The sequence below is a fragment of the Halichoeres trimaculatus genome, unplaced genomic scaffold (assembly GCF_033239565.1).
Source record: "Halichoeres trimaculatus isolate MK-OKI-2021-1 unplaced genomic scaffold, fHalTri1.1 fHalTri1_scaffold_4, whole genome shotgun sequence".
NCBI classification, from domain to species: Eukaryota; Metazoa; Chordata; class Actinopteri; order Labriformes; family Labridae; genus Halichoeres; species Halichoeres trimaculatus.
Genome location: NW_027437182.1, coordinates 2094298 through 2105874, shown reverse-complemented (window position 1 = coordinate 2105874; position 11577 = coordinate 2094298). Strand labels below are relative to the sequence as shown.

Genomic DNA, 11577 nt, shown 5'->3' with positions numbered 1-11577 from the left:
CCAGAGAGAGGGACAACAACAGGTCCCAGAGGAGAGGCAGGGGCGTGTTTCAATTAGAGGGAGACTGTGTGTGTGTGTGTGTGTGTGTGTGTGTGTGTGTGTGTGTGTGAGATGCTGCTGCTGCTTCAGTTCCCACCTCTGTCTGCAGGTTTATCTGATCTGGACACACACACTGTCCCAGCCTGTGTGTGTGTCGTTGTGAGGTAGACCTTCACGGAGCCTGACGGCGAAACCACGCAGACAACAGGCCCCGTGATTGGTCGGCTGAGCGGCTCCAAGTTTCCTGTTCATGTTTTCTGCTGTAGGTCAGCCTCAGGTGTGTGTGCGAGGAAAACACCTGACTGAGCCCCACCTCCTGTTACAGACCACACACACACACACACACACACACACACACACACACACACACACACACACACAGTCTCCCTCTAATTGAAACACGCCCCTGCCTCTCCTCTGGGACCTGTTGTTGTCCCTCTCTCTGGTCGTGGCGTCTGATTGGCTGAGATGTTTATCAGTAATCAGCTTCACGCCCACTCATCACTGGCTTGTTAGAGCGACAGGCCACGCCCCTTTCTGACCTCATAACCCTCCTGTTGATGTTCCAGAGTGATGTCATTGATCCTGACAGACTGAATTGTGGGAAAAATCCACCTGAGGGCTCTCACAGTGAAGACGGTTAGGGTCTCTGAAAATGAGAAAATAAAAATTAAAGTCAAATATTTTTTTAATTATCATTATCGAAGAAGAAGTCAGAATTATGCCGGGTAGAAAACGTCTCATGCCAGTAACATTGGAGCCATCTGGACCATCAAGGTTAAAGTTTTTCTCATCAGAGAATCAAACTTTTTCCACCTTTCAATGTCCCATCATGCTCCCTGGCAAAGTCTAAACGGGCAGTTTTGTGGCGTTGAAGGAGACGAGCTCTTTGAATTGATTTTTATTTTCAGACCCTTTTCCTGCAGATGCTGTCTGATGGTTATTGCGCTGCAGTCAGCTCCAGTAACGGCCTTAATTTGGGTCTAAACGGACAGCCAATTAGATCCCCCGGCTCAGCGCAGGTGTAATTTTTTGGGGGGTCTACCTTGACTTTTTTGTCCCATAATGCTCAGGATCTTTCAGAAAATGTAGAACGACTGTCTTAAAGCGTCTAACCTTGAGGCCTCGCTTCTGCAGCTCGACGATCCGACCACGTTCAAGAAGAGACAGCTTCTTAGCTTTAGCATCAGGAGGGACTGACCGGGTGAATGCCTGACAGGAAATAAACATTTAGAGCAGATTTTGGCTTTAACCGCCTGTGGTCTTAAGCTTTTGATCAGCTGTTAAACAAAGTATTTCAGTTTTTGGTCTAAATCACATGTTCCAAATGTTTTTTGTCGCACTCTCCCTTCTTGCTTTTGCGTATTGTAGCTCTACTTAAAACCTCATTAAGATGCAAACATGCAAAATGCATATTCTGGCAATTTTTCAACTGGTGTTAAGATATTGATCAGGTATGTATGAGACATTTTTTCTTTTCCAGGAAAAAAAAGGTCAAATTTTTATTATTATTTAAGTCTGAATTTAAAAAAAGAGAGTCAGATTAATTTCTTAACATCATAATAAATATGTTGATTTATTACACCCATTTTTTTTGGTAACACCCCCCCATAAATAAATAAATAAATTAATTAATTAATAAGTTCAAAATATTACAGTCAAAAATATCATCTCAATCTAAAAAAAAAATTATATATATATATATATATATATATATATATATATATATATATATATATATATATATATATATATATATATATATATATGGGGCATTCTACTGAAAGTGTCCAAATTGCTGTTCCCTAACATTAAAAAAACAATAAAGCAGACAAAAATGTGCTCAGTCATATATGGTTGCAAAGGTCTTCTTATAATCTATTCAAACAAAGACATTTAAATGAGACAAAGATAAGCTAAAAATATTAAAAATCATCTTTTATTTTCAGGATAGGCCTACTTTCTATCGGGAAGAAACTGCCCCCTGCCCAGACCTCTAAAACTTAATTCAGGTAAACAACACCAAAAACATTTTTTAAGATTTTTTTATAAAGTGTGGTTGAACAGATATTTGTGATTAAGTCTAAAAATGAGTTGAAAGATTTAGATCTATTGTGGGAATAACATTTAAAGTACTTTTAATATGCTGAAAAATAGTGTCCCTAGATTTTATGTCACAGCCGAAACACAACAGTTTGAATTCATTGGTTGAGTCTGGATTATAGCCACACCCCTGAATCTTAGAGAGGGGGGAGCACTCTGAAGTCCTGCACCTCATGATTGCATGGTAAGTTGCTGATTGCTATCGTTTCTGAAATAAATGGCTTGTTTGCTTGGATTTGGATAAAAATCTATGGATTTTTATCAACATATTGTGTTTTTCTGTGAGAACAAATCTTCAAAGTATGCTTACTAGCCATGTGCTTGTTAGCAAACTGTAGTTATGCAAATAATTAGTATATCGAGTTATAAACTAATATAATAACACACTAATTTGTTAACTTTATGTTCTGTCTTGTGAAATATTAACTTTGGAAACAATTGAATAAAAATGAGACATTTTACAAAAAATATTGCATTCTGTTTTTGAAGAATTGTAATATATAAAACTTTGAAATTTGTTCAAATGTTCATTTTTATTGATTGAGTTGTGAAAGCTGTCCTGAAAATTTTGTAAAAATGTAAATCTTTAGACAATGGAATAAATTTTTTTTTAAAAGGTTGATATAATATTTTTTTTAGGGCTGGGCAACGATTAAAACTTTTAATCGTAATTAATCGCATGATTTCCCTGATTAATCATAATTAATCGCATTGTGAAAGTGCCATAACATCTGTCATGCAAACACTAAATCAGTACTTGTTATACAGTAATAGTTAAATCACATATTTAGTGCAAATCAAATTTACAAAATGTAAATACAAAATTAAAGCTTATTGCCACTGTCAGGGCATTAAAGTGATACTCCAGGATGGAACAAGTTGGGTCCTATCACAAGGTTTAGGGCAGAAATTACCCCTACAGCAGTGATTTTGTGCAGCAGAAGCCCAGGGCGCTCGCACCAAACACCCGGGGCCATATTTTACTTGACCAAAAACAAAAAATAAATGGACTCCCACCGAAAAACTCTGATATCGGTCTGCATTCACGCTTTATTTAGAGAATTCCCTTTCCTTCAGAAGTTATTTAGATCCAGCTGATTTTAGCCGCACTTAGCGGGGGCCACGGCAAGGGAGCTTCAGCGCGGGACATAATCTCTCCAAAATCGCTTATTTCGGCTATATTTTTTCATCCATCGCTATCCATCGTTATCACAAACACGCTCCTCTTCTGTTGCCATAGGCGAACACGGTCCACAAACGCACCACCAGTTTGCATTGAGTCGTGGACGTGCTCCTGTTTGTTGTTCTCGAGCCAGCTCTTCGTCTCTCTCCCTCTGCATCCTTCTTTCATGGAGCTCCTCGTCCGTTTACTCAGGCTCAAACCGGTAAGGACAACCGTCAAACTCCAAGTCGTAGTCTGAAGACGGTAGACGAGCTGACTTTATGATAACACTGGCGATGGATGAAAAAGTATAGCTGAAACGCCCCTCTTCTCCTTGCTTGTTTTGGTTACTCATCGTGTTTTTCCGCCAAATTCACTTTCGGTCAGCAACAGACATTTACAAAATAAAAGCATGTGAGCAACATGCACTTATGTGCGATAAAATATTTAACGGCGTTAATAGATTGATGAGTTAACGCAAAATTAACGCATTAACTTGCCCAGCACTAATTTTTTTGCAAAGTTAGATATATATTTTGGTTGTGACAAATTTTGGGAGAGGTAAAACATTGTAAGCTGAGGGAAACACTGCTCGTTCCAACATGCCAGCTCCTCAGTGAGGAAAGTCTCTAATGTCAGTCACTGTTGAAAGCCACTTTTACTCCTTTACCCAAAAAAACAAGACCCAACCTAGACGACCCATCTAACTTTGCCCTATCTCTAATCTCCCTTTTCTGTCAAAAATACTGGAACCTGCCGTTTCCTCCCAGCTCAAAACCCACCTCTCTCCCAATCACCTGTTTGAACCAAACACAGCACTGAAAAAGCTCTTCTCAAAGTCTTCACTGACCTTCTCGTCTCTGCTGACAGATCCCAGTTCATCCCCATCAACAACTGTGCCTCCCCCACAGCTCCCTTGACCCGTGGTGTCCCCCAGGGCTCAGTGCTTGGTCCCCTCTGCTTTATTTTCTACATCCTTCTCATTGGTAAAATAATCCGTCGTCATGGTGTTCAGTATCACCGCTGTGCTATCTCCAACCCTCTCCACCCTGACCAGCTGCCTCTCAGACATTAAACCCTGGATGCTAGCAAACTACCTCCAGCTCATCTGTGATAAATCTAACCTCTTCATCATTGGCCCGAAATCCCTCACCACCACCACAAAAAACTCTAAACTCTCATTTGATGTTGATTGATCGGACTGTGAACAGGACTTGGGTTTTTCGGACGTTTTTATTGAGAAGTTTTTTATTTTCTTGAAAAGATGAACTCAAAGTTTCTTACATGGCGTGAAAAACACTCTGGTCCTCTAAGCAGCAGCAGAGGAAATGTTTACTCATCATCATCACTGAAACATTAATCTGAACATGGGTAGAAAATCTGGCGTAAAGAGAACTGGATTCTGTCAGGACTCTCTGGGGGGACTTTAGGGTCCTTGGACCGAACCCGTCCAGCCCCCGAGACACAGGAAGAGAGTGAGTGTTCACTACACTGACTGTGAAGCTAAAACATTCAGGGCTCCCCCTGCTGGCTGTCTGCAGTATACATCTTAAGCCCCGCCTCCTCCTTGTTAGCAGACGGGACCATGACGTCAAACGGGTCAGAGAAATGTTTCTGTCACAGTTCTCAAAGTTTATTTGATGATTTAAACCTCTCATAAGTCAGAGTTTCTATTTCCAGATTAAGGCCATGAATGACAGCCTCGTGGACCAATGAGGCGCCTGCAGAGGAGGGGGCGGGACTTTAAAACTGACTGACCAATGGGGGCTGAGCAGACGCGCTGTGTTTAGTGTAAGCTGAGATTAAATGACAGTTTGTGTCAGTGCAGTCCAAAGTGAGGATCCTCAGAGTCCCCTTAAAGCTCCTCTGTCCGTAAAACCTGGACCCCCACAGGACCGCAGCCAGGTCTGAGCCATGTGGAGGGTCAGGGTCCTGGTCAGACCCACTGATCTGTGTTTATCAGCTGCTCTGGAGTCAGTTTACAGTAGTCAAAGCACACGGTGGGAGCAGAGGAGCTCAGAGTGAAAGACAAGAAGAAGAAGAAAGAGGAGGAGGAAGAGTCTTTGAAATAATGATAATAATAATAAATGATCCACAGAGCCGTCACAGCTGCTCCTATCTTCCAATACCACCTTAAAAAAATAATGATTATCCTGCTCGGGCTCCTCGAGCAGCTTTGGCGTTTCTCCCCAACAACCCTTTGGTCCATTTCTCCCCTCAGCAGCCGTCCATAAGTCCTGATCCAGAATCAATACCAGACCACGTCCCCACCCGATCCATCAGGAGGAGACGACGCAGGACGCCACTCATCTGAACACACACACACACACAGATAAAAGTGATCAGATCAATCAGCTGGAGAGCAGAGTTCAGAAGTTACAGAGAGTTTCTGTGGTCAAATCAACTACGGGGTCACAGCAGGGACAAAAACAGATTACTAAAACAACTAGAGAAGCCCTCAGAGAGCGCAGACCTCCACCGAGCATACTGTGATTGTCACCAACACTTAAGTCCGACTTTAATGTTATACTTCCTTTCAGCAGACTGTCTGCTACAGTTTGGTGTTAGCTGCAGGTTTGACAGTGTTGACAATGATGATCACCCGTTACATGTTTCATTTTCCAGATCTTTCTGTGCGTTCACACCAAAAGAGTCAAAAGAGGCAAAAGCAGCAAGCATGCCGGAAGTTCATCCATTTTCAATGAGAGCCCGGCGTCCTGAGCGGCTAAAGCGACTAAAGCAGCTAAAGCGGCTAAAGCGGCTAAAGCGGCTAAAGCGTCACCAGATGAGAAGTTGAGCCTCGTCAACTTTATGTTAATTAGCTATGACACAGTTCAGCAGCAAACGGTGGCAACCAATCAGAGTAGAGATGTCCTTCGACCGAGTGGGCCCTAAAGAACAACACATGTAACTTTGGTTCCTAGTTCTGTCTTGGAAACAGAAAAGCTCATAAACTGTGTTCAGCTCATCCTGTTCTTTTTAATATCCAGCTTTTTAGCTACAGACACCAACAACAACAACAAATGTTGCCTGGGATCGTGTCGTGGAGGAGGTAGGTTGTTCTGGTGAGTTTGAAAATGTGCAGTAACAGCAGAAAATAGTGAAGTGAAGTGTAGTCCGTGGCAAAGACGTAGCCTAGCCTAGCATGCTAGCATTTCTTGCTTCATCTAAATGAGATGACACCAGGGCTCCAGACTAACTTTGTTAAATTTTTTTAAGTTTTGTTTCTGCTGCTGTTTTGTGTAATAAATATATATATATATATATATATATATATATATATGTGTGTGTGTGTGTGTGTGTGTGTGTGTGTGTGTGTGTGTGTGTGTGTGTGTGTGTGTGTGTGTGTGTGTGTGTGTGTGTGTGTGTTTTATAAAAATTCCCCCTTTTTGATGAAATTTGTCTTTGGGTTTTTATTTCTAATAATTTTTCTTTGTAGTTTCATTTTCGGTCTTTCTTAGGATTTAACTTTTTCCCCTTTTTAGTTTGATTTTTTTCCCTTTACTTTTTAAAAATTTGACTGTTTTTGTGAAATAATATAAAAATATATAGTATATTTAGCATATATATATTTATGTATATATGATGTTTTTTCTTTGTTTATTTTAAATTTACCTATTTTTGAATGAAATTTGTTTTTGGGGTTTTTATTTTTGGTTATCTTCTTTTTGTAGAGTTCTATTTTCTGTCTTCCGTAAGTTCATGAATTTCCCTTCAGGGATGAATAAAGTATTTTATCTATCTATCTATCTATCTATCTATCTATCTATCTATCTATCTATCTATCTATCTATCTATCTATCTATCTATCTATCTATCTATCTATCTATCTATCAAACTTTTTCCCCTTTGTAGTTTGATTTTTTTCCTTAACTTTTTAAATTCGACTATTTTTTTTGTGAAATTATATATATGTTTGTATATATATATATATATATTTTTTTTTTCTTTTTTCTTTTTTTTTCTCTTTTGAAATGGGATTTTTTTCCTTTACTTGTTAAATTTGTTAACAAGTTTTGTTTCTGTTACTGTTTTCTGTAATATTATATATATATATATATATATATATATATATATATATATATATATATATATATATATATATATATATATATATATATATATATATATATATATATAATTTATTTATAATAAATATATATATATATATATAATTTATTTATAATAAATATATATACATAATTTATTTATAATAAATATATATAAATATATATTAATAATAATAATATAATAATATTTTTTTATAACAAGTTATTTATTTTCATTTTCCTTTTTCTAAATGGGAATTTTTTTTTTTCTTATTCTGACAGACTTAATGAACCTCCTGAAAGACTCAGACTCTCAGTCTGTTGTGAGGTTAGGGGATTGAAGAGAGTAGAGAAGAGCCTGTCTGTCAAACAAACAGTGTTTCTACAGTTTGGTGAAGTTTCCTCTGGGGTTGACCTCTGACCTGCGGAGGCTGCGAGCTTCATACAGCGTGTCGTCCTCTTCGCTCTCCATCCCATCCATCTCCACTGAGTCGTCGTAGTTCGACAGCAGACCGTACTTTTTCCTCTGAGCCGGCCTCTTCAGCCTGAAAACAGAGTTTGGTGGATCAGACGGCAGCTGTGGAGAAACTCCTGACTCTTGTTTTAAGGTGTATACACACTCATACACACACATACACACACAGCTGGTAAATCATCACATTTATGAATGGCGTTTGGTGCAGCACAGGCTCACATGTAACGTAAGAAGTGATAAACTTTGATTCTAACTAAAACCTTGATGAGTTACGTGCTGTGCTGAAATCAGCCACAAAAACAGAATCTATAATCAGATTATCTGCAGCAGAACAGGAAATCCAGCAGCTCGAGAGAAAAACACATGACTCACATTTTACTGAGCGTGTGGCGCTGCTGAAATGAGAGCAAGCTTTAAATGAGTGGATCTTAAAGAGAATTCAGTGTGACGTCTGTTCACATGCAGGAGACATGCCGCAGCAAAGGTCATATCATCTGCAACCTGGGAGGAACCATTTAGCCTCAGATTAATCAACCAAGGAGCCACAAAATCTACTTTATCTCAACAGTAAAGTGTAAAAATTCTAAACATAATTCAAATCAAAAGAAAAAAATATCTAAATAAGGAGTTCTTTAAATTTATGAAATTGTACATTGTTCTTAGTTTTTTTTTTTCAATAACTTTGCAAAAAAAAAAATTCAAAATATTTAAAAATTTACAAAACTTTTAAAACTTGTAATTTTAAAAATTTGCAAAAATTTAAAACAATTTCAAAATTATAAAAGAAATATTGAAAAAAATTGCAAAATACTTGGATTTAAATAAAAAATCAGCAAAATATATATATATATTTTTTTAAATGTTGAAATGTCAATTCGCAAAAATTGCAAAATATTATGAAATATTAAAAAATGGGATTTAAAAAAAAAAATTACAGTCTGCCATTTTTTTTATTTCAAAAAAAGAAAAAATCCAAAAATTTTAAACAATTTTGATATTTAAACATTTTTCAAAAAAAAAAAAAAAAAATCAAACAACTTAAAAATTTTAAACATTTGCAAAGATTTCAAAGTTTTGAAAGATTACTTGAATTGTTAACATTTGTTTGTTGATCGCTGATGTCTTGACACAAAAAAAGCATTTACAGCTGGCATGTTGGCAGTTAAATGACTAGTAGGAGGTGTAGGCGGTGGCAGACTTTATTCCAAGATGTGACGCATATTTAATTCAACAAAATGTTAACACCCTCTATTAGAAAAACGTGAAAAAGAATATTTTACTAATATTTTTCAAAGCGACAAGGAGCCACTGCAAAGGAGTCAAAGAGCCGCAGGTTGAGGAGCCTTGATCTAGGATGAAGTCAACAGACTGGAGGAAACAGTCACTGACAGATGATGAGATTGAAGCAGAACTAATGAGCAGCTCCGGAAACTTCTCAGAGGTGAGTTTACCACATCCTGCAGCTCTCACACAGCAGCTGATGAGGGAGGCAGCTGGAAAATGAGAGTTTTATGAATGGAGTTTGGTGCTTCATCAGTGAATCTGTTCCTCCTCCAACACCTGAGGAGGACTTTACACCAAACCTCATTCACTCCTTTAGGAAACTATGGATTTAAAGCTGCTTCTTCTTCTGCTCTGCACACTCTGAAGGGGCCACCCACATGATGGGAGGCGTTTCCCCTCAGCATGACCTCAGTGTCAGCTCATCAAATAAAGCTGCGCTGACACCCAGACGGCATAACCTCACAGTAACTTTTAACAGCTTTAAAGCAAGTTCAATGAGGGGAAATTTGAGTTAATATTGATGCCGTATGAGACACATGTTGCTCCTCAAAATGTAGGAGCTCATACATCACACATCACACCAGCGACAAACGCGAGAGGAAATAATTGATAGATTTTTGAATGAGGTTTGGTTTAGCGATATTTGGTGTTATATGTTCTCTACTTGATTTTGTAATTTAAACTTGTGGGATCACCCTCATGGGGTTGAGGACTCAACTCGCCAAATATGTGCCGAAAAATACCCTCAGGTGACCCCAAATAACCTCAAATCTGCGGTTCCTCTGCATGAGCGCAGCCGTCAAACCAAACCCCATTCAGAAAAATGTCAATTTACTCATTCTTCGCTGTCAGCAGTTTTCTTTGTAAATCAAAACAAAGAGAAGTAGAAAAGTTTTTAAGAGGACACTTTCTGTTCTGTTTTTGAACTGTTTCTTGTTTCCACGAACTCACTAAAGAGTTTGGCGTGGACTCACCGCACGGCTCGGATGAGGAAGTAGAGCACTCCGATCATGGTGATGCCGATCAGGACGTACAGGGCCCGCTGGATCATGGAGCTGTCCACGCTAAAGCTGCTGGTCGGCCCCTTGGAGCCGCCGTGGGTCGAGTTCACCCCGCTGGAGTTCGTCACGGCGGGTCGGAGCACCACGGTGGGGACCGTGACGGAGGCGGCAGGGGCAGCGGGAGCCGCGGTGGGTACAGGCACATCCGCCGACACCAACAGCCAGCAGAGCGGAACCAGAACCACCGAGAAAACTCCGTGGGGAGTCATTTTAAACATCCAGACACTTACACGCACAGGAGACGGGCACGGAGCCGGGACAGCTGCGGGTTAAGATCCACGTCGCGTTGGCGGAACTCTGCCGCTTTGTTGACATAAAGTCAGACTAAACTAGGAAGTTCATATCCACCTACTCATGACGTCAGAGAGGAGGCGCTACGGCCCCTCAGCTTGACTCGCAGGAGTTCAGGTAGAGCCTGACACCTGCAAGACCAGACAGAGGGCTAAACCCAGACTTAGGAGAGGCTCAACACAGTAATCCTGCTATGGAGAGTTTTAAAGCCAGACTGAAAGACCTCCAAGACCTCATCCAGACTCATCTGAGAGTGAACAACCTTCTCCTAAATTTTTGACATAAAAAGGAGCCGGGAGATAGGCCTGAAATTGGCCAACACACAGAAGCGGCACCACTGCATGTTTTAGAGGAGATCACCTGACCTGATGGACTTCAGTCTGTGTGAATGTGGATGGTTAATGAATGATAAATCAGTTTAAAGTGAGAAATTTGACAAATTGAACTGTTAGAGCTCCAAAGAGACACACACAGAGGATAATATATGATATAATATATTGATATAATACTGATAGAAATCCTGATCCTTCCTGTCAGAGGAGTGTGACTTCAGAGACACTCAGTGTTCAAAGGTCAAAGTCCGTCCACATGTCAGCTCTATCTGATCTGGGTCACATGATGTAAACAAACAGCACAGAGGGCTGTGAATGTGTCAGCCTGTCAGGCCAAACTCAGGGCCCAGCCTCATCCTAACCTGCTGTCTGTTAATGATTCAAAGCTTTCACAGGTTCAGTTTCACATCAAACACATTTACAGCCTGAGGCTCACCTGTTCATTTCCAAAGACATCTTCTTATTTTTTATTAAGAAAAAAAACCTAGTCTATTCAACAAAAATATTGGACACACTTTATTTTAAGGTGTTAATAAAGAAAAAGATCCTGGTCTGGATCTAATCTCTGTTAACCCTGGTTAGGGTTAACTCGCACACACTCTAACTGAACTCCAAATGTGATGAACAGTTGTTCCTATCTGTTTACTGTGAGTAGAGCTGCTGTCCACAGGGGGGCGCTGTCAGTGTGCTGCATGAAGAGTCCCTGCAGGTCTTCTGCTCCTGGTGATGTTCATAAAGATCTGACTGATACAGATTGTTTTTCAGTGTCTGTGTATTTTTG

At 39.6% G+C, this 11577-nt stretch overlaps 1 protein-coding gene across 1 annotated transcript; it reads right to left on the bottom strand.

Annotated features, from left to right (window-relative positions):
* Nucleotides 1-4674: 4674 nt before the first annotated feature.
* On the bottom strand, nucleotides 4675-10542 carry fam174c (family with sequence similarity 174 member C). The gene is made up of 3 exons (XM_074668358.1): nucleotides 10087-10542; nucleotides 7776-7898; nucleotides 4675-5614 (listed from the first exon to the last, which is right to left on the bottom strand). The coding sequence occupies exons 1-3, from the start codon at nucleotides 10389-10391 to the stop codon at nucleotides 5611-5613; spliced, it is 432 nt and encodes a 143-aa protein (XP_074524459.1). The 5' UTR covers nucleotides 10392-10542; the 3' UTR covers nucleotides 4675-5610.
* Nucleotides 10543-11577: the final 1035 nt, after the last annotated feature.